Below are 23,467 nucleotides of genomic sequence, written 5' to 3'. Positions count from 1 at the left end.
TAGGGATGAGCCACCGCTCCCGGCTGAAAAAACAAAAACAAACAAACTAAAAACAACAACTGTAAATGGGAAGATGTGGAGGTTCTAAATGTGCAAACATTTAAAATGTGTATTTCCCCCCATAACCATGTGCTGTTCTATTATTATTTATTTACCATTTATATGATAAAATAAGAATGTAATTTAGAGACTGATAAGAAAGTACCAAGTATGAGAAATGTTACATTTGTATATTCAACAGATATTAATCAAACATCTACTGTGTGTATAATTCTTTATTATATATAGTAATTAAGATAAACCAAACAAGGATCTCCTTCCAAGAGCTCACCATGTACTAAGCTATTTAAGATATGCAAAATTTTACCAATGTCACCAAAATAATGGGCTTTTTCTTCCTTCTTCCTACAGTTTACCCTTAGTAGGCTTCCTACTGTTTACCCTTAGTAGGCTTTCTACTGTTTACCCTAGTAAAGATCTAGGAAATTAAGTTTAAAATCTTCACCCTCAGGGGAAAGCCTATCACGCCTGGCATTTCTTCTCCTGGCTTTGCTGTAGCTTGTATTAGTATGCGGGGAGGGGCTTCGGTTTTGTGCAGTTCTAACACACCTTACAGTGAAGCTGTGGTGCCAGGGAGCAGAGTCTGTCCGAGATAATGCTCATGTAAGTGCCCAGGGTGGTGCCTGGCCTAAAGCATAAGGAGATTTAGAAGCTCTACCACAAAGGGGGTCTAAGGATGAGTCTTCTGCTACACAGAATTAACTTCAAAAAACAAGGTCAGAGCTCTTGACCTTCAGGTAGTAATTATCCACATAATCCTCTTTTCCTACTGCTTATGAATACTGCAGTTGAAAGGGTCAGAGGTAGTCTGAAAGCAGGGAAAACAAAAGAAGTCAGGAGCATGGAAATTCTGCACACCAGATGGTTTGTGTGCCCAGAGGGCAATTGAGAATTAAGTGTAGTAATGGAATTACACTACTTTTATTGGTTCTGTGAGGACAAGCACTTGGAGTACCAATTATATTCTGCGTGGCATACTTTGGGTGCTGAGTAAATGTTAGTAACTTATTGAATGGCACATAACATCTCAACTGCCATGTAAATCTCTGTGAGTGCAGGGCGTTGTCAGAGGTGGTGGTGATAATATTATTGAGAAAGTGACTAGTGTCTGACTTTTTTAGCTTGTTAATAACCACTTACCTATGTCCCATCTCCTCATTCTACTTTCCTGTTTGGATCTAATTACATTCAATTCAGTTGCCTGTGTCTTCTGAGCAGTTAGAGCAGGTTTCTCTTGGCAGGATTAATAGTAAGAATGTCTACATTCAGTTCACAGTGTGCCTAGGCAGGGTTTTGTAGCACCATATCTAAATTAAAATGAATGCCTTGGGGCAACTGCAGAAGCTCCTGCTGCCTCTAGCTGATACGCAGCTCTACTAAGTATCAGCTCTTGCTTGTGTTTCTTGTAAATTGTTGTTATGCCTATCCTTTAATCTATGCATTACTATTATGCTTCTAGCCTCACTTGGAAAACATTCCCAAGTCATAGAGATGAATTACAATACGGAATTTCTACCAACAGCAGTACTTGTATTGTTTTCAGAATCTAGTGCCCAGGTTTTCCTATTCTGTTTTTCTTGCCGCCTTTAAGACAGAATTTCTGTTTACATTCTTGTCAATTTTTGTATCCCTAAATAAATTAATAGTCTTGAAGTTTGGACCTGCTCCAGTCAAGGTTCCTACAGCACTGAAGTTGAGAATCACTGGAGAGGCACTTTGTTAATTTTCTTTTTAAAAAGGAATGACTAAAGGTTTGTGACACTTGAATGTAAGTTGATTTTAAAATTCCATTTTTCTAAATCCAGAGTAGGGTTTATATTGCTAATATCATGATATGCTTGCCAAAGAGAATAGTTTGTAAATCCTAAACAGACTTCCTGTAACCATGCGTTGAATTTCCAGCTGTGTTGAATCAGACTTTGGTCCCTCTTAAGAAGATAAATGCAATATCTGCAGTTTCTAATGGCAGAAGTGGAGGAGAGAAAGTCACTGTCCAGATAAGAAACTGAAGGCCTGGGGGCAAGCAATTGTTTCATGAATGTCCTTTCCCCTGCCCCCCAAGAAATTTGTAGGCTTCATCTACCAGGAAAAAAAAACCTCAAAAAAAAAAAAAACAAAAACAAAAACAAGAAAACACACACCACACAAATGAGATGCTATTGTTAAATGCAGTGTGCAAGATTAGATTTGTTTCCTTCCAATAGAATCACTTTCCTTAATCAGCACTCTTATAAATGGCACACCTGCCTAATTAGAACAGGTTCTAGACTACAGGATACAGTGTGAGCATTTCAATTAAGTCCACACAATTAAAAACTGTTGTGGTTGGTGTTCTTAGAAGGACTTTCCTTCTCTCTTCTTACTCCGTTATGGCTAAGCTTTATTATTTTATACTTCTGAGTCAGCCTTTGATCATGGGACTTTCCCACTGTGTGGTCATTGATATCTTTTTTTGTTTCTAAATGATTTCTTTAAATGAAAAAAGAAGTGATGTATTTTAGGGATATATGTAGGGATGCTTTTGAATATTTTTATTTTATTAGATTTTCCTACTTCCTTACTGTCACTTAAAATATGGAGAACCCTCATACTGTGACAAAGAGGTAAAAATACAGCAGTCACATTCAAGATCTCCATACATGAACAATAATAAATCCTTTTGCCTAGAGTAATACAGATACTCAATCCACAGAGCTCAGGGGGATGATATAGTGCTCCCTCACAGAACCAATTACCCACAGAGAAGTCTAATGAGCAGGGGAGGTGATACAATAAAAATCTATATAGGGAGAGTAGAATTATGATGACAGTGTTGCCTGTGTAAAGTCTTATAGTAAGTATATCTCCAATTATCTTTTGGAAAAAAATTGTTTGGTGTCTACTTATGTCCAATTCATGATGAAATTGCAAGAATAGCCTTGGAATAAAACAAAAGGGTACAGGAGTGTAGAGAAAATGGCGATAGACCTGTCATAAACAGAGTTCTGTTCTACCCCGAAGGATGTGAAGTAGACCCAGGGCTGCTCTGAGGGAGTGCTGGGCATGAACCTCCCTGCAGGGGAATGGCTGTCCTGACCACAGTTACTGTTACTGCAGATGCAGACGGGAACAAAATAACGCTCTGGAAAAAAATTAAGATGATTTAGATCACAGGAAATCCCTACTTTTAGAGTTAGTGTGTTTCCGAAGACCATATCTGAAGCAGATTGCTGTGAGGGAAAATCCTGAGTGTGCATGATCTCTTTCCTAATTTGGAGCAAGCTTGATCTGTTCCGACAGACATCAGTTGCATAAGTGGGTTAAGTGGCAAGAAATAAAGTCTAGTTCTTTATTAGGTAAGTGTCAAATAGAGTTCTGAAGTAGCAAACAAAAAAACCTTAGTAACAACCGGAAGCAGTTTTCAGCCTTTGTTGCAGTGCCATCAGTTGTGAAGTTTGTGGACAATAATTCATTACCAGTAATAAGGCACCAAAATTTGTAAAATATTTTTCTTTTAAAAAATAGACCATAACAGGCTAGACATGGTAGCTCATTCCTGTAATTCGAGCACCAGCCGAGGCAGGTGGATCACTTGAGCCCAGGAGTTCGAGATCAGCCTGGGCAACATGGTGAAACCTTGTCTCTACCAAAAATAAAAAAAAATCAGCCAATCTCAAAAGCTTGTCTCAAAATAAATATAGATTTAAATGAAAATTAAATTTAAAAAGACTAAACTGATACGTAGTCTTGTTATAATTTTGTTACCATTGCAGTGTATTCATTTTACTTGGCTTCCTTCTTTTTCTTTTTTTTTTTAATTTTTAATTTTTGTTTCTTTTGAGACAGAATCTTGCTCTGTTGCCCAGGCTGGAGTGCAGTGGCATGGTCTTGGCTTGCTGCAACCTCCCTCTCCCGGGTTCAAGTGATTCTACTGCCTCAGCCTCCAGAGTAGCTGGGACTACAGGTGCGCACCACCATGCCCAGCTCATTTTTGAATTTTTTTAGTAGAGACGGGGTTTCACCATATTGGCCAGGCTGATCTAGAACTCTTGGCCTCAAGTGATCTGCCTGCCTTGTCCTCCCAAAGTGCTGGGATTATAGGTGTGAGCCACCACGCCCAGCGACTCTTTTTTTTCTTTTAATAACCTTGTATTCTTTCTAGAGATGGAAAGAAATAGCGGGACTGGGGAGGGGGAGTGCCACCACAACTAGGTGCTGGCAACTGGTCATGCCCCAAATCTATCTTATATAGTGACTATTACTGACTACATAATCTGTCTTATATAGTGACTATTACAACCTATAGTGACTATTACTGAGCAAGCCCTAATAGTTAATACTGGGCAGATAATTTTCCTCCCAACTGATTTTTAAATTTTGGTCCCATCTTGTCAGTTTATGCCCAGGGAAGTATATAGCAAACATAAATGTCGTTTATTATGTGTGTCAGAGTAAAAAAGGCTTCAGATTAGACAGTGGTGGAACCCACCTTGCCATTGATGGTTTCTTTACATGTCATGTTTGTGGTCATTGAGGATATACATGAAAATAAAAGACAGTTGACAATATTTTGGGACCTGTGAATTGGAGAAACCAGTTCCCAACTTCAGAGCAGTTTATTCATTTGTTTATTCATTTATTCAATAGATATACTTTGAAGCTGGGGCTACAGCAATGAACAGTCTCTGCCATCATGATGGAACTTATGGTTTGGTGAGGGAAACAGACAAATGAATGATATGTAATATTTCAGATAATGATGAGTGCAATGAAGAAAAATAAAGCCAAGGTATGGAGCCAAGCACAGTGGCTCACATCTGTAATGCCAGCACTTTGGGAGGCCGAGGTGGGTGGATTGCTTGAGCTTAGGAGTTCAAGACGGCCTGGGAAATGTTGCGAGACCCCTATCTCTATGAAAAGTTGAAAAATTAGCTGGGCGTGGTAGCGCGCCAGTATAGTCCCAGCTACTTGGAGGCTGAGGCAGGAGGATCACTTGAGCCCCTGGAGATCGAGGCTGGAGTGAGCTTTGATCACGCCCCTGCTCTCCATCCTGGGTGACAAAGTGAGTGGTGTCTCCTAAAAAAAAAAAGGTATGGAGATTCTAGAGTGGTGCCAGTGGAGTACAGTTTCAGAGAGGATGGTCAGGGACAGCCTTTCTGCTGAGGTATATCAAGCTCCAAGTGAAAGGAGGGACAAACCATGGGGAAAGCCAGAGAGTGAAGGGCTTGGCATCAGCAGGCTGGAAGTTCCTCCATCTCATAGGTGACCTTAGGTGGCCTTATAGCATAGCATTCGTATTTGCAACTTGGGAAAAGCATTGTGGTAAACAGCAAAGTATTACCTAAACTTCACATTTCAGTACAGTATAACAAAGGAGGGCAAACTAAAGAGACACAGAAGAGTCTTTTTTTTTTTTTTTTTTTTTAAGATGGAGTTTCGTTCTTGTTGCCCAGGCTGGAGTATAATGGCGCGGTCTCGGCTCACTGCAACCTCCGCCTCCCGGGTTCAAGTGATTCTTCTGCCTCAGCCTCCTGAGTAGCTGGGATTACAGGCACCATGCCTGGCTAATTTTTTTTTTTTTTTTTTGTATTTTTAGTAGAGCCGAGGTTTCACCGTGTTGGCTAGGCTGGTCTCGAACTCCTGACCTCAGGTGATCTGCCCACCTCAGCCTCCCAAAGTGTGGGGATTACAAGCGTAAGCCACCGTGCCCAGCCAGTATTCATCTTTGCTTGCTTTTGTAGTATTATTCATTTAAGATTTTATATTTGTTTATGCTTTTCTTTCTCCGACATCTTTTTCTTTTCATTTAGTTTGAGTTTTCCTTTTATTAAATAGTTGCAGGCCTTTTGACTCTCAGTGGAGGCATTTTCTACTCTGTTCCTGTACTCCCTGATTAACTCATTCTTTAAAAAAATCCTCTAAGATTAATATTCATCATGGGGGATCAGAAAATGAAAGTCTTTTATAGAGTAATTCTGAACTCCAGAATAATTCATTTGTTCTGATGTTTATTAAGGACTTGAAGTTGTTTGTTTGCTCTTTCTGTTTTTATAGCCAAATAAAATTTTGCAATACTCATAATAATATTTGAGTAGAACTTTGTAGTTTACAAAATACTTTCCACACTCACTCACATTTGAACTTTAACAACCCGAGAGCTAGACAACACTGACACTATTGTGCACTTTCACAGATGAGGAAGCCTGAGGCTTAGAGAGCAGCGTTTAAATCTGGGTCTTTCTATGGTGCAAGTATGAATGTATGAATGAAAAAATGCTGAACTGTTTTGTTTTTAACACTTGGGATTACTAAAATGGTATGTTTTTTTAAGCAGTCTCATGAAAGATGTAGATGACTTAAGAAGTATGGATCTATAGGGGATTATGGAGAGAGAGGGCTATATATCCCTGATCATTGTGAACAGATACCATGGAAATGGCTTACAAAACCCCTTTTTGTGTCATTGTCAGGAGGAGGATATGAGTCTAAATACTCCTGGCTCTGATTTCATGCAGGAATTTTCATTTATTTTTGTCCAGTTACTTAGACTAAGGCTAACAAATATATAGTTTCCTTCTGGGCAGAAACAGAAGTAATCATAAAGTAAAATAAAGCTTCTTAAAAATGCATTGTCCTAGATTTAAAGAATATTTCCTTAGAAAAGGCTATCTTATTTTGAGATCAAAGGTCTTGAAGACTCTTAAAATTTCTAAAGTATTATAGAATCAATAAAAATCAGAACTAGGAAAGGCCTTAGAGATTAACTCTAGAACCATTAAAATATTTGATCTGGAAGGAACCTTTGAAGAGTCCCAGATCCCCGAATTGTGTGAGGTGAAATTGTGTACTGTTGTGTCCTCAGCATCCTGATGGGGCCCATCCAGTCTCTCCATGGCCTCTTGATTATAGGGGCCTCTTATTGCCTCAAGAATAATCCATTCCACAAATACTGTATGATTTCACTTATATGAGGTAGCTAGAGTAGTCAAATGCATAGAGACAGAAAGTAGAATGGTGTTTTCCTGGGCTGGGGGAAGAGAATATGGGAAATTATTATTTAATGGATACAGAGTTTCAGTTTTGCAAGTTGAAAAGAGTTCTGGAGATAAATGGTGATAATGGTTGTGCAGTACTATGAACTTACTTAATGCCATTTGAACCACAATTAAAAAAATAAAAACTAAGCAAATGAAGCAGAAAAAAAAAAGAATCCATTCCATTGCTGGACAGCTCTGTTGGAAAGGCTCTCTATGATGACTCCTATTGGTGTAAGTTTTGTACTCTGTAACCACAAGAACGAATCTAACCCTTTCACCTGGATGAAGACACCCAGCATGTCCACCCCAAACAGTCTCTTAAAGCTAAGTAGCCTTTGTTCCTTCACTAGGTCATAATATTTTGTTTTGTTTTGCTTACACTTTGTTTGAATCATGATCAAGATATGGTTCACACATTGTGATTGGTTGATACACCCTTTAAATGTCTGTTAATCTAGCGATTCTTCTGTATCTATTTTTTGCTCACCTATTTGCTTGGTCTCCCGTTTAACTTGTTGAAGAAACTGGGCCATTTTTTCCCTAGAGTTTTGGTACTAGCATCTCCCCGCTCTATAGATTAACATATTCCTCTGTCCTCTGTATTTCCTCTGAGTCGGTAATTGGCTTGAGAGACCTTGATTTATAAATGTTTGTAGTCCAACTACTGTCATCCTTTGGCATCTGTGGGGGATTGGGTACAGGACCCCTCCCTCACCCCCCATCACCACTGATACCAAATTCCATGGATGCTCAAGTCCCTTATATAAAATGGTGCAGTATTTGCATATAACCTATGTACATTCTCCCATATACTTTAAATCATTTCTAGATTACTTACAATAACTAATACAATATAAATGCTATGTGAATCGTTCTATCGTCTAGGGGATAATGAGAAGAAAAAAAAATATATGTTCAGTACAGACAAAACCATCCTTTTTCTTTTCAAATATTTTGCATTCATGGTTGGTCGAATCCATGGATTTTAATCCCGCAGATATAGAGGGCCTACTGAAAATAATAGTTCATTCTAGATCTTTTTTGAGAGTAAAGGGGCACAATTTTATTCCCCCCTCCCCCAACTTTTTGTTTGGAAAAGTTGTAAAGATGAGGAAAAATTATATAATGAACACCCATGTGCCTTTTACATAGAATAATATATTGAACACCTATATGCCTTTTACATAGACTCCCCAACCATTAACATTGTGTCATGTTTACTCTCTCTCTCTGTGCACATTAACATACGAACACACTTAGGTTTGTTTTTTTCTGAATCATTGGAGAATAAGTTACTCTCCAACCATAATACTTTACTCCTAAATTTCAACATAAAGACATCGTAACACTTTCCTCCTATATTTCAACATATATCTGCTAAAAACGAAGATATTCTCCTACATAATCAGAATTATGTTCACTCAAGAAATTTATATTATATATAGTTTATATATTGCCTAATTCTGAGTACACATTACCCTAATTATCCCAATAATATCCTTCATGGCTGTGGATATTTTGTAAAAATCCAGAATCCAACCACGGATCACAGATTATATTTATATTTAGTTTTCATGCCTCTTTAGTCACCTTAATTGGTCCTGCCCCCTGCCTCCCTTCTTTTGAGAAACAGGGTCTTCCTCTGTCACCCAGGCTGGAGTGCAGTGGTACAATCACGACTCATTGCAGCCTCAGCTTCCTCAGGTCAAGCCATCCTCCTACCTCAACTCCCCAAGTAGCTGGGACCACAGGCATGTGCCACCATGCCTGCCTAATTTTTTTATTTTGTGGAGATGGGGTCTCCCCATGTTGCCCAGGTTGGTCCTGCCCTTTTTTGGGTATTATATGAGATTTTTTCAAGAGTACAGAAAAGTTGTTACAGAGAATATCCCCCAATTTGGATTTGCCTGATTGTTTCTTTATGATTGGACTCAGGATAAATGTTTCTGGCAAGAATACTGTATAGGCTGTGCTCAGTCCTTCAGGATAGGCACTTGGAAGGCACGTGATGTCACTTTGTCCCATACTCGTTTATAAAGTGTCCACCAGATTTCTCCATTGTAAAGGTACCTTTTCCCCATGGTAATTAATAAATAATCCATGGTGTTTAGTGGTTACCTTTTTAATAGTTTTAAAAACCATATGCCATTGGTCATGGGAGAAATTGTATGGAATAGATTATGAACACATTAGTAAAGAGTTATTGCCACTGATGGAAAGATAATTTTAGACATTTGTTATTCTAAGGAATGGAGGGGAGGTAGCAAAGTAAGAAATGGGCTCTCATGAAGACAGACTTGTGTTTGAGTACAGCTCTACACCTGAACCTATGCAACCTTAAAAATGTTACTTAACTTCTTAGATGCTCAATTTCTTTTCTAAAATGGAGATAATACTCATACCGGGCAAGATTGTTAAGATGATTAAATGAGATAGTGCAGGAGCAGCCTCTAGCCTAGCAGCTGCCCCAGGGCCATTGCATGGGAGACAAGGAGATCCTTCTAGAGCACAGTTTGCTGGATGTATTCATCTTTAGACTTATTTATGAGCCTTCCTTCTTGGGATTAGTTTAAAATATTCATGCATGTTGATGGGAAAATGTGACCAACAGGTTAGGTGCCTTTGTGAAATTTCAAAGAAAGGAATTAAGAGTTTGGAGATTTTTGGTATCATTTTCAGACATCTTAAATACGACTTACCTGTAGTAGATTTGTATAGAATCAAGTTGCCATTTACTCAGACCTTTTTGTGATTGGAATCCACTTTACTTTATTGTAAGGGATTTTTTTAAAAACAGTTTATATGTAGTCTGATTGAGAATAGTGAATCATAATAATCCTGTGACCCATTTACATCCGTTACTGTAAAAGTTTCATTTCGTAGAAGTGACAATTTTTTAAAGTTAATTAGACTTGGCTACACGGAGGTTAGCAAAAAGTGCTTTGAATTATCAATAATTCAGCAGGGCAGACATTTCTGTATAATGCAGTGGTTTTATAGAGTATTGTGAGATAGTTGTCCTTAAAATAAATGGTTGTGAGCATACATCAGCATGGTGGGGTTCACTTGAATGTGTAGCGTGAAGTGATAACATCTATGCTTTCTATTATTGGGCAGAGCGCGGGACATCAGTCTTTCTGGCCATGAACTACTAGCAACCTTTGTCCTTTGTGTTACCTTTAGTTAAAAACGAAAAATGAGCATGAATGCTGGCTGATGGCCATGTCTCTCTCACAGCTAAAAATTCATCTGGGAAAGAAAAATGGGTTTGGAGATTTGGATTTGTTTCATTGCATGAATGATATGTGACATTCTGTAAATTATTTATCACTGCAAGGATGGCAGCAGTAGCTTGAACATTGTTATATCAAATGAAAGCAGGAATCCCATTAGTAAGAGGACCGGGTTTTAGCTCAAATCTATCAGGGGAATGTTGTCACTTTAAAGCCGGATTGTTCTTTTAATTGCTATTTAAAGGAACAAAAGTGTTCCCAAGGTACTGCAGTTGAGCAGTTGCAAGTAATAACTATGGATCCATAATTATGCAGTGCTGATTATCTGGCATTTAAAAAACTGTGGCTAGAGTCAGTGACCAATTTGTTATAGCTTGTCTCTTGGTTTTTCTAGTACAGAATGTTTTATAATCTACTTTTTAACTGGGGCTACAGAAATACATTTGCATAGCTACCTCAGAACGGAAAGCCTGTGCATATTATAAGAACAAATTCAGCTGAAAGTAAAGGGAAGATAATGAATGTCCTTGTAAGATGAGATTAGCAGTCATATTAAACAATTTGTGAATGTTTGGCCATGAGATGGTTTTTTGTTTTTGATGACCTGTTGTCCCAAGGAACTAAAGCATTTGTTGGAATCATTATAACCATTGATTTTTTTTGTTCTTAACTAGCATATATTTCCTTCACGTATTCAGTTAGCAGATATATTTATTTTGAGTGCCTGCTATGCACCAGGAAGTGCATTAGGCATTTGGGCTAGAGTGGCTGAACAAATGAAGTTTATTCTATGCTGATGTATATTTAGAGAGTTAGACCTAGCAAAATCTTGTTTTTAATTTACATTTAAAAACATTTGTGATTATGTTGGGTGTTCTTGCTCTGAATTTTTGATTCATGAGATTCAAATATAGAGACATCATAGTAACATTCAGATGGCTAGCAGACAACATGTGTGAAGGCTTGGAATATGCAGTAAAATTACAGTTTTTGTAGTTTTGGCTGTTGAAAATAATGTGACCAGATCTGTAGCCACAGTCAGCTATTCCTATGGATGGGAATACTAGCATTGCTGATAGTAGTAAATAACAATGGAGATACTAAAATGTATGTAGATTTATACATTGTTAAAAGCAATTTTCATACGAGAGTTAAAGGGTGCTAGGGGACTAGACAAATGTGTTGTTTCTTATATAAAGTGGGAATGTCAGGCCAGGCGCAGTGGCTCACGCCTGTAATCCCAGCACTTTGGGAGGCCGAGGCGGGCAGATCATGAGGTCAAAAGATCGAGCCCATCCTGACCAACATGGTGAAACCCCATCTCTACTAAAAATACAAAAATTAGCCGGGTGTGGTGGCACACGCCTGTAGTCCCAGCTACTCAGGAGGCTGAGGCAAGAGAATCACTTGAACCTGGGAGGCAGAGGTTGCAGTGAGCCAAGATCACGCCACTGCACTCCAGGCTGGCGACAGAGTGAGACTCTGTCTATAAATAAATAAATAAAGAAGGTGGGAATGTCAGAGATGGAGGGTTTATCTTTTTTCTTTGGTATGGTGTGGTTTACTTTTGAAGACCTTCGTGCCACAAAAGCCTTGTTGATAATGACCTTTTCAAGTGTCCCACAGAATCCTACTCATTCTATTATTCTGTCACCTAAAAACATAGATATTTTATGTCAAATATTTAGTCGGTGAATAATAGCAACCTGCGCTACAATATTTAATAAAGTTTAAACAGTCTATACATGATATTCATAGACTATAATGCTGAACGGATAATTTATTGTAGGCATATAGATAATAGAAACAATTGAGATGTCCAGTGAATCCTTAATTATGTTCATTTCAGACAAGCTATATAATATATAAAGGTATTAGATTTCACTGGTTTAATAAAAATGACTTCTGAGTCATACATTATACTGAAATGTATTCAGGTAATACTTTAGTGTCAAATAATTTAAGAGATTTATCCCAGCACTTTGGGAGGCTGAGGCAGGTAGATCATGAGGTCAGGAGATTGAGACCATCCTGGCCAACATGGTGAAACCCCATCTCTACTAAAATACAAAAAATTAGCCAGGCATAGTGGCGCGCATCTGTAATCCCAGATACTCGGGGGGCTGAGGCAGGGGAATCGCTTGAACCCGGGAGGTGGAGGTTGCAATGAGCCAAGGTTGTGCCACTGCACTACAACCTGGCGACAGAGCGAGACTCCGTCTCAAAAATAATATGAGTTTTTTTACTAGCAGAAAGTGTTTATTTAAATACGTTATTTAGCAGTTTTTCTTTGTTAAAGAAAGAAGAAGCTTTAAGTGAAAAATGTAAGAAGCTTTTGATTTTAATGTTTTTAATTTTGAAATGGAAAAGTGACAGTATTTTTTATTTTAATTTTGTCATAGCCCCGTGCTGATCCCATTCCAATATGTAGCTTCTGTTTGGGGACTAAAGAATCAAATCGTGAAAAGAAACCAGAAGAACTCCTCTCTTGTGCGGATTGTGGCAGTAGTGGTAAGTTGTGTTTTTCCTATGTGTTGTACAATGACTTCCCATTATCATAGCTTCATGCTATTTATCTATTAAAACTGTATTGTTATTTAAGGCAATTATATGGTAATAGCATAGGCTTTAAATTTTAAAAGAAAAAGTAAGGAATAGAGAAAAAAGTGTGAGTATGTTAGTACTGACATATGGATATTATATATGCTTATATAATACTATACATATTTATGATTAAGCTTTTATTTTATACCAGCATTGGTAATTCAGTGTGGAGATGTCTGCATTATAGGTAAATTCAATGTAGAAAATTCTAAGCTTTCAAGCTGAGTACAACCCCATCTTTAAAAATTAATAGCAAAAAATAAGTAAAAATTAAGCTTTTTCTGTTAATCTTCAAATTTTTTTCCCCAGACTACCCAAACTTTTTTCTCCAAAGTCTTATTTTAAAATTCATGACTATTTCTCTAGTTATAGTAATCTCTAAAAAAAAAAAAAAACAAAAACAAAAATCAACAGAACACCATAGCTAATTATTGTTTGGGAAGTCTTGAGATATACTGGCTAGGAGCAAACTCAAGAGCCAGCCATAGCCCAGTTCCTCTACCTTGAGTTAGTTACTTGACCATTCTGAGCCCCTGTTTCCTCATTAGAAAATTAGAGATAATGGCAGCACCAACCTCTTGGGTTTTATGGGAATGAAATGTGAGGGCACAAGTAAACAGCCTGGCACAAGGTCTGCAGAAATATGGTAAGTGTACTACAAATGTCAGCCGTGTTATGGTTTAGCATGTTTGATATTGTTATCCTTGATTGCTGCACGTAATTTAAAATTTTATCATCACTTATGACAGCTGCTTGATGGTTGGATAGAAGAAATGTTTCATGCTGAGGAATGACAGTGTTGTGTAATGATTCTTATTCCTTATATGAAGGTTTAACTTGATAGGCCCTTTGTGGTTCAGCAGCTTTCAGGTGCTGACTAGAAGGGAGAGCCTTGGAAGTAAGACATTTCAAACCGTGCTTGAAAAATGCATTCTGACAGTCTTTTTGATGGGCTTTACAGATTCATTAAAATTCTTTTACCTGGCCATGGCATCATGGATAGTGACAAAAGGGCATGGAAACATTATCTGTACGTTCAGTTTAATACATTTCAGCCCCACGATATCCCTGTTTTATGCTGGTGAGGTAGTGCCTCACTCATCAGTTCTGACTCTGTCGTTATCTTTTGGGTTTTCTCACGAGGCTCATTCTGAATGAATTATTCTTTTGTGTAACTGCCTGATCAATTTAGTGGTGTTCACTTGTCTAGGGTTTACCCTTTGTGGTTTTTAAGGTGGTACTTTAAAAACACCCTTCCCTGTTTTTATTTCTTTAGGATCTATTTGTCTGGGTGCCTAGACAGATTAAAGACATACTTAAATGTGGGAAGAAAAGTTCCCTTCATATATTTCCTTACCTCTGGTGATACACTTACTTGAGTTGATAAGAAGTTCGAGATCATTATCTTCTAGATCAGAACTTCAAGGCCTCCTTCACAGGGTATAAAGGTGTAATTCTAAACAGGTAGATCTTAGATTTTCTGATGTAATCAATCTCCCTTTGTCTTTCCCGGATTGAAGACCTGCCAGAGGGGAGGTTGATCTCCTTTATATTTGAGGTCACTGAAAATTTCTTTCCCCTGGTGTTTCTTACTTTTCGCTCAGACTTTTTCAGGGTAAAGCCAGGGGTGTTTAGATACAGTGTTATGTTTTCTCTGTTCAAAAGTATCCTCTTGTTTTCTCTTTTAACAAATGGAGAATAATGACTTGAGGATACTGTCCAGAGGGTTTATGTGGCTGGCGTGGTTTTGTGAGCCAATCTTCCAGTGGAGAGAGCTAGAGGCTTTGGGGCCAAGGTATGGGTCATGGCAGAAATTCAAGCCCTGGGGTCATCATGTCTCTTTGTTGGTGATAGAGGATGCCTCTGAGTGCTTCTCTGGACTCTGCAATGGGATCCGGCTCTAGTGTTGAAGTTCACTTAATCTTCCCTTGAGTGTGCTGTGCCAGCCTGGATTTGGCTGCTTTAGTCAAAAAAACTATTGTTCCTAACTCAGGGAAATGCTTTGTAGATATTTATTCATCTGATAGATCAGAAGAATAGACTTTGTTGTTTTTTCCTCTTTAAATTGAAGGGTCAAAATAAAATATAGTTCATTTTAGGCAGTTTGGGGGTTCTTGTGGTTCTAAGGCTCTGTTTTGACACCTTGGTAATCCTAAGGAAAAAAGAAAACAATAGGCCAGCATACCTCAACAGTGTCCTCAAATAATGGCGGGAGCCCTGTTGTCACAGTTCAGCATTTCAAGTGGGAATTACAGATTAGTTGGGACTCTTAGTTGACCTTATGGAAATGGCTGCCTTCTCACTCTCAGAAGAGTCTATTGGTTCTGGGATTGAATTGAGACTGTTCATAATGATCAAAGGGATCCCAAAATGTAAGTTGTTTATGTGAAAAAATACCCATAGCAGCATAAAACCAGAAAAAGGAAATATAGATGGCAGCCTGTAGGGAGGATCGTTCTTAAATGTGTTTCCCATATGTGCCTGATGCTTTTCAGTCGTCCCTATCTGAAGTACCATTCATATGATGTCAAATTTAGACTCCGCTTAGATTTCATAGATGAGAGTAATAAATGTTTCCTTCTGCTTACATCATAAAGTAAAGCCAATTAGAAATTTATCTGTTTTTAAAGGGGCTCGATGCTTTAAATGGGCAGTATATTCTTTAACAGTTTTTTTTCTACTAAAAATTCTTTAAAAAAAAAAAATCATTCAAGTTTATATGTAGTAAAAATGTGAGGTGAGGTATGTAGTGCCCGGAGCCCTGAATATGGTGTCCCTAGCCTGTGTTCTAGTTCTCTTCCGCCACTTGCTGGGTGTGTAACTTTGGTTTTCCTCATCTGTGGGGTGTAAAGGAGAATGTCTGCACCCTGCATCCACAGAGCTATTGTGGGATCCAGTGAGAAAATGATAGGAAGATGATCAGTAACTGTAAAACATGAGACAAATGTGAAGGATTATTCCAACCACTAATATGAATGTGGGAATCATCAGATAGTCTAGGTCTGTGGAAGTGTTAGAAATTATTTTACTTGACTTTCATGGATCAGCCTACTTTGAAATTAACACTGTTATATTCTCTTTGCCTCATTAAGACCAAATTATCTTTAATTAGCTTCACATAAGTATTAGATATTATACCAAATGAAATTTTGTGTCTGCTGCTCAGATTGCCGGGTGGTTAAATCTTACTTACAGATGAGTTGTGTGCATGTGTGTTTTCAAATTAGCAAATCTAAGATAAGTGTACAGTTCAAAATTACAGCATCATTCTAAGTGGAAGCTCATTGAAACGGGAGACAGAAGAAAGGCTGCTGTGATGCAGCTGGATGAGTGAGAGAAATCCCTTTTGTACAATAAAGGGAGCAAGAGCCGTGGAGTAGAATATCAGTGCACCCTCGGGAGACCTGAAGTCTTTCCTGGGTTTGTCTTTATTTGTGTGTTAACCCTGAACAAAACTTGCATGCTCGTGGAGGGAACTGGTGGGGCAGTGTATGGATATATGGACATATAAAAATATTTAAAAAGACCACTAGTTTCTTAAGGTCACCCCAGGAGTTGGTTGCTTAGTCATCCAGTTTCACATTGACTAGATGCAGATTGAATCATTAGGTTGGAAAGAAGACTCTTGACTAGAAAGAAACCTAAAGATATGATCCAAAGAAGAAAAGAGGCCAGGCGCTGTGGCTCACGCCTGTAGTCCCAGCACTTTGGGAGGCCAAGGCGGGTGGATCACCTGAGGTCAGGAGTTCAAGACCAGCCTGGCCAACATGGTGAAACCCCATCCCTACTAAAAAAAGGAAAAAAAAAAAATTAGCTGGGCATGGTAGCGCATCCTGTAATCCCAGCTACTCAGGAGGCTGAGGCAGGAGAATGGCTTGAACCCGGGAGGCGGAGGTTGAGGTGAGCCGAGATTGCACCACTGCACTCCAGCCTGGGTGACAAGAGTGAAACTCCGTCTCAAAAAATAAAAATAAAAAAACAAAGAAGAAAAAATGGGGGGTTGGGGGAAGAAGGTAAGCCCCATCCCCGCAAAAGCCCAAAGCATAATTGACCATCCAAAGGGATGTAACTTCATTAAAACTGTGCTTGTCTGGGTAATAGTGACCTCTTTGTAGCAAAATCTAATGACCGTTTTTAAGTGTTTATCAAAATCTAATTGGTATCTTTTAATCCACACCAAATAATTTCTCTTAGTCATATTTGATCTTGTAGAGAATCTTTTTTCTTGAAGTGTTCTTTTCCTTTGGCCCCTGTGACACCATATTATCTGTGTTTTTTCTCTACCACTTCTTTCCACATATTTTTGTTAGCCCCTTGGTCCTCTCTCCATTCCCTAAATGTTTCTTCAGATGTCTGTCGTGGCCCTGTGTTTGTTACTTTGCCTTGTAGCTTCTACTGAGCTTCTGATCCTAGATACAGACAACTATAGAGCTTCTCCAATGAGTCTACCCCCGAGGCACCTCAAAGTTAATATCCAGAACAGCTCATCAGCCTTGCACTGCTTCCTCCACCCGAAACAACAGCCACAACAATAACAACAGAAATCCCAGCAAACAAACAGTATCCCACCTCTCCTGGAGGATTTCCTATATTCAGCAAATGGCACACCGTTCGCTACTCACTCAGTTACACAAACTGGACATTTGGAACCATCCTCTGTCCTATTCTTTCACACCAAGGAATCACCAAAAACACATTGATTCTAAATCATAATATATATCTTGAATGCTAAATTTATCGATGCATCCCCACCAGCCAGCCCCACTCAGATCTGCTATTATAATGACCTCAATCTAGGCTTCACCCTTTTTCCTCCAATCCGTTTTCCATACTATAGCCTAAGTTACCTTTTTAAATTATAAATCTGATCACATAATTTCATAAGTGGCTATCAGTTGCTCTTAGGAGAAATCCATATTCTTTAATATAGCCCCCTAAAACTCTTCTGGATTGGGCTCTGGTTTAACCCTATCTTACATCACTATTCTGTTCACGTTCTGCACATTGGTTACATTGAACAACTTGTCTCTCCTTGGATATACCTCGTTCATCTCTCCCTCTGTTCATGCCATCTTCCCTGCTCTTCCCCTCATCTGGTCCCATCCAATCACACTTATCTTTTGGGTCTCTTAGGGAGGCCTTTCTCTAACTTCCTGCTAGATTCTCCCATATCCCTAAGCCACCCCGTTGTAAGGCATTAATGCTCATTCTTGTTTAATGTTTGTCTTTCCTGCTGGGCTATGTGATCTGAAAGGGTGGGAACCGTGCCTTTCCTTTTCCTCACTGTATCCAGTGCTCATTAAATATTAGTTGAAGGAAGGAGAGATGGACAGATGGATGGTCAGATAGCCAGTCTGAGGGGCTTAGTGTCTGAGTCGTTATTAGTTTTCCATTGCTACTGGAATAAATTACTACAGACTTAGTGGCTTAAAAACAACACATTTTTAATCTTATAGTTGTAGGTTGGAAGTCCATCATGGGTCTCACCAGATTAAAATCTGGGTATCAGCAGGGCTGGCTCCTCTCTGGAGACTTTAGGAGAGGATCCATGTTCTTTTTTTAGAGATGGAGTCTCGCTCTGTTGCCCAGGCTGGAGTGCAGTGGCGCGATCTCAGCTCACTGCAAGCTCCGCCTCCCGGGTTCACGGCATTCTTCCACCTCAGCCTCCCGAGTAGCTGGGACTACAGGCGCCTGCCACCATGCCCGGCCAATTTTCTGAATTTTTTTTTTTTTTTAGTAGAGACGGGGTTTCACCGTGTTAGCCAGGATGGTCTCAATCTCCTGAGCTCGTGATCCACCCGCCTCGGCCTCCCAACGTGCTGGGAAGGAGAGGATCCATGTTCTTATCCATATGGGTTATTGACAGAATTCAATTCCTTGTGTTGATAAGACCGAGATCCTGGTTTTCTTGCTGTTAGGTGAAAGTCATGGCCAGCTTCTACAGGCCACCCATATTACCTGGCTTGCAGCCCCCTCGCCATCTTGAAAGCCTGTGATAGCAGGTGGAGTCTCTCTCATGCTTTGCACCCTTCCTCTTCCTTTTCCCATTTCATTTCTAACCGAGTCCGTAAAAGGTTCTCTGCTTTTAAGGATTAATGTGATTAGATCAATCATGCCCACTCAGATAATCCAGGATAAACTCCCCATCTCTAGGACTGTACCCGTAGTCACTTCTGCAGAGTTCCTTTTGCCACAACAGGTATAGTACGTTTACAGGTTGTGGGAATTAGAGCACAGACGGCTGGGGGGCTGTTGTTCTGCTTACTACAGAGCCTGTGTTTTTTCTTCCTCAGTACTTTCTCCAAAAAGCTTTTCCACTGGTGTGTAGTTCCATTGGTACTTGTTTAATTTTAAATAGTATTCCTTTGGTTTTGCTAGATAAAACTATGGTAAGCTACTAGTACTTGATAATGTATTTGTGTAAAATTGAATGAGTGAATGAATATGTATTATGGCTCTCAAGTCTGATAAATTGCAAAATACAGTAGTAAAACAAACTCCAGAAAGACAAAGCACCGTGAAATATGTCAACAGAGAGAACAAGAATTTTAGAGGAAATTAGCTGGACATGGTGGGGCCTGTCAGTAGTCCCAGCACTTTGGGAGGCCAAGGCTGGTGGATTCTTGAAGCCAAGAATTCAAGACCAGCCTGGCCAACATGGCAAAACCCCATCTCTACCAAAAAAATACAGAACAATTAGCCGGGCTTGGTGATGCGTGCCTGTAGTCCCGGCCACTCGAGAGGCTGAGGTGACAGAACTGCTTGAGTCTGGGAGGCAGTGATCCGTGATCATGCCACTGCACTCCAGCCTGGGCAACAGAATAAGACCCTGTCTCAAAAATAAAAAAATAGGCCGGGTGCTGTGGCTCACACCTGTAATCCCAGCACTTTGGGAGGCTGAGGCAGGCGGATCACGAGGTCAGCAGATCAAGACCATCCTGGCTAACACGGTGAAACCCTATCTGTACTAAAAATACAAAAACAAAATTAGCCAGGCGTGGTGGCGGGCGCCTATAGTCCAGCTACTAAGGAGGCTGAGGCGGGAGAATGGCGTGAACCTGGCGTGAACCTGGGAGGTGGAGCTTGCAGTGAGCCAAGATGGCGCCACTGCACTCCAGCCTGGGCAACAGAGCGAGACTCCGTCTCAAAAAAAAAAAAAAATTAAAATGTTAGAGGAAATTGTTGAGTTTATGAAATCGCTAAACCAGAGATAAGGAATTACTTGATCAGTAGCATTGTTTTCCTTTATCTAATTACTATAGATTGTGTAGTAGTATATCAAGACACGTTACGGTCTTTTGTGTTATTTTAAAGTTGGCCATGAGAAAATAAAATGGAAATATTTCTTCATCCCTCAGCATCCTTTACAGAATCATAGAAATTTAGAACTGGAAGGGATCTATGGCCAATTCTCTTGAGCTAAATGAAGGTAAGATTACTGCCTAAAGGAAAGATAGGCTGAAGATTTTAGAATTTTGATAGGGTAGCTTAAATAGTAGTAGTTGAGATACAGTATTGCTTAAAGTGAGAGAAACCGTTAAGAGAAAGAATATTCCTTTCCCCTGATTGAAAATGGCTGAAATCCACTAATTTTCAAACTGTATAATTATTAAAAAGTCCGTCTTTCATAAGATACCTGTGAGAATAAACAGTAAGCTGTAATATGATGTGAATTACCTTAGTTACTGAATATTAAGTCACAAAGTACAAAAGCAGATTTGAATGTAGAGAAAAATTCAGTGCGTGAAATTGAGGTCATATGTGCCCATGATGTATGCCTTACAGGAAGTCATAAAAAAGAGGGGGGAAGTAAATAGTATACTTTTGAGCTGATGGGACCCATTTGAAGGGTGGAATTTAAATTGCTGTTCTTTAAAAGTTGAGTTTTTACCCCCCTAACTATATAAGGGGACAGAGGGGAGGGCTCTGATCAAAGTAGACCTCTCGCCTCCCCGCTTCAGTGTACTTCTTAAAAGTCGACAAGCAGGCTGTCTTTGTTTGCCGTTCCTGAGCAGAAAGAGGAGATTGATAACATTTTTATCTATTCAGACTTTTTCCTTGCATTCATTTGAATGAGAGAAGCCTCGTAAAAGAACAGTGTCACAGGTTAAATGCATCTGCCTGGGTGTCTCTCCTGCCTGAGGTCATAATCCTGTGACAATATTTTATTTTCTCAACATCTTAAATACAGATGTTTAGAATTTTTTTTTTTAACTCAGGAATAGTGTGCTTTTATTAACGGTATTGGTGATTGATTTTGAATGTTTTTACTTCAAAAAGCCAAATCTCCTGGTGGGTGGAATTTTATGAAGCACCTGTTAAGCTTTAGGGAGGAGGACTTTTTTGGCAGCAATCCAAAATACATATTTAAACAATGAGCCTGCCAAAGTCAGGAAATTATAAAACAGTTTTGAAATTGCAGAATCTGCTTTTTTTATTACCCCTCAGGTTTCCTTTGCAGCTTGGTTGTAAGTTCTTTCACATGGGATTTACTAATGTTCTTACTATTTAAAGACCAGGTTTAAAAAAATAAAATCGAGTTTGGAGATCTCTTCGGGTTTATGTGATAAAAGACCATGAGATTTTAAACTGTACAGCCTTCCAAAGAATCTAGGCTCACACTCCCCACACCTCTTGGAGGAATCTATTACACACTGGCTCATGGCTGGCTCCTTTGAATGGCATTGCCCCTCAGGGTCTCCAGTTTTCCTCTGTGAAGTGAGCAGTAAGACCTGGTGTGTGGAGCGCTGCTAGGTGCAAAGTGTGCCCCAAACAGTGTAGAAAACTCAATGCTCAGGAAAATGGGGGAAGCTGCTGAGGCCGTACTTCTTGGTGGGTCCCGTTTAACCGGATCTCTCAGCTTCTTAACTCTGTCTCTCAAATTCACTGTTTCTGCTCCTGCTTCCAGAGTTTAAACTCAGTGACCCAGGGGCAAGATGGCAATGGAATATCCTCTGTCTAGCCCAGCAATGGGATGTTCTTTGTGTACTATTGGATTTGGGTGGGGGAGGGCATCTGTAGTTATGTTAAGCAGCCTTGATATTTTAATTTAGTTATCTGTTGAGTTTTATGATTTCATCACACACAGAGAGCAGGAATTGAACTTTGGCAACTCTCCTCAGTGTGTGGCAAACCAGGACCCCCTGGGTAGATGGTGGTTGATGAAGATGGCAAGTACAGGTGCAGGAGTTAGAACGCCTGAGCCTGAGTTATCTTCAAGTTCTCAAAGGCTTGAGACTGGAATTGGTATAAATTAAGTTCTCTTAGGGAAAACATTTGTACAGTCATTTTGTTACATACAGGGAAAGAAGGCAAGGGGAAAAGGCAGAAAGGAAAATCTGTAATTCGGATTGTCTGATCTGTTGGCATTTTCAAGTTCCTAAGGTTCATTGGCTAGCCTCATCAGCTATCTATTAAATATTAGGGAATGGGAGTTTAAAAAAGTCAAAGGCACCATTCCCATCAAGCAATTTGCTTTTTATTCTCATAGGACACCCATCCTGTTTGAAATTTTGTCCTGAATTGACAACAAATGTAAAGGCCTTAAGGTGGCAGTGCATCGAATGCAAGACATGCAGTGCCTGTAGAGTCCAAGGCAGAAATGCTGTAAGTATGGCTCCCGTAATCCGCCTCCAGGTAACTTGCTAATTTCCAGTGTTAAGGTGTTTTCGTTTTTATAGAGTATGGCTACTTTCTTTCTAAAGTTTTAAATACATGTGATGTCAAACTGCAACCAGGATCTTGGTGCACTTTCCTTATATTGTATTAATGTTAATCCAGTAACAAAAGAATTTTTGGCCTTTTACAGTTGGTTTCAGTCTCAATTAGTCTCTAATATGTTATATTACAGGATAATATGCTTTTTTGTGATTCCTGTGATAGAGGATTTCATATGGAATGCTGTGACCCACCACTTTCCAGAATGCCAAAAGGTGAACTTTTAAACTGTACTAAAAATGTATTTTATTACATATTGGTTAGCTTTGTCCTGAGGTCTGACAGCTCAGAGGTATGCAGGTTCTTTAAGCATTTTTTTCATCCCTCCCACCTTCCCTATACTTCCGAGTTTAGCACAGGTTGTGAATAGAGGAGTATAAAAGCATAGAAAAAAATACATATATGTATATGCATATACATATATATAAAATAAAGGCTCTAATTTAGACCCAGGGATGAAAAGACCATCTCTCTCTCCAAACCATTCCCCTGTTAGAATAAGATTAGATTATGTAGGTCAAAAGTTTAGAACACTTTCCATATTATTGAGCACAGTGTTTAGAGCTTAAGAAATTTTATATTTTTGAGGATGATAGTGACTCCAAAGTCCTACAACAGGAAGCCATCACCATTTTCTTGGCCATTAGTTGATATTTTGAACACGAGCATCTGAATGATCTTATAGCTGATTGTGTCTGATGGAATGTGAATTTTCTTCTGTTTATTGTGTAAATCAGCTAAGCTCAGCCTTTTCCCCTCATTTTGCAATATATTAAACATTTAAAAATAACTTTGCGTTTTTATTATAAAATCCATAATTTACATTGTGGAAGATTT

At 39.1% G+C, this 23,467-nt stretch overlaps 1 protein-coding gene across 13 annotated transcripts in view; it reads left to right on the top strand.

Annotated features, from left to right (window-relative positions):
* Positions 1–23,467, top strand: part of KAT6B (lysine acetyltransferase 6B) — a 208,060-nt gene that overhangs the window by 122,763 nt on the left and 61,830 nt on the right. For all 13 annotated transcript variants that reach the window (XM_054522425.2, XM_063727605.1, XM_054522431.2 and 10 more), the window contains 3 exons: positions 12,712–12,820; positions 22,404–22,519; positions 22,764–22,845. In XM_054522425.2, coding sequence (XP_054378400.2) covers positions 12,712–12,820; positions 22,404–22,519; positions 22,764–22,845 — 307 coding nt within the window. The remainder of the gene's footprint in view (positions 1–12,711; positions 12,821–22,403; positions 22,520–22,763; positions 22,846–23,467) is intronic.

This window comes from Pongo abelii, chromosome 8, assembly GCF_028885655.2.
Source record: "Pongo abelii isolate AG06213 chromosome 8, NHGRI_mPonAbe1-v2.0_pri, whole genome shotgun sequence".
In the NCBI taxonomy this organism is placed as follows: Eukaryota; Metazoa; Chordata; class Mammalia; order Primates; family Hominidae; genus Pongo; species Pongo abelii.
This window is presented reverse-complemented; position numbering and strand designations above follow the sequence as displayed.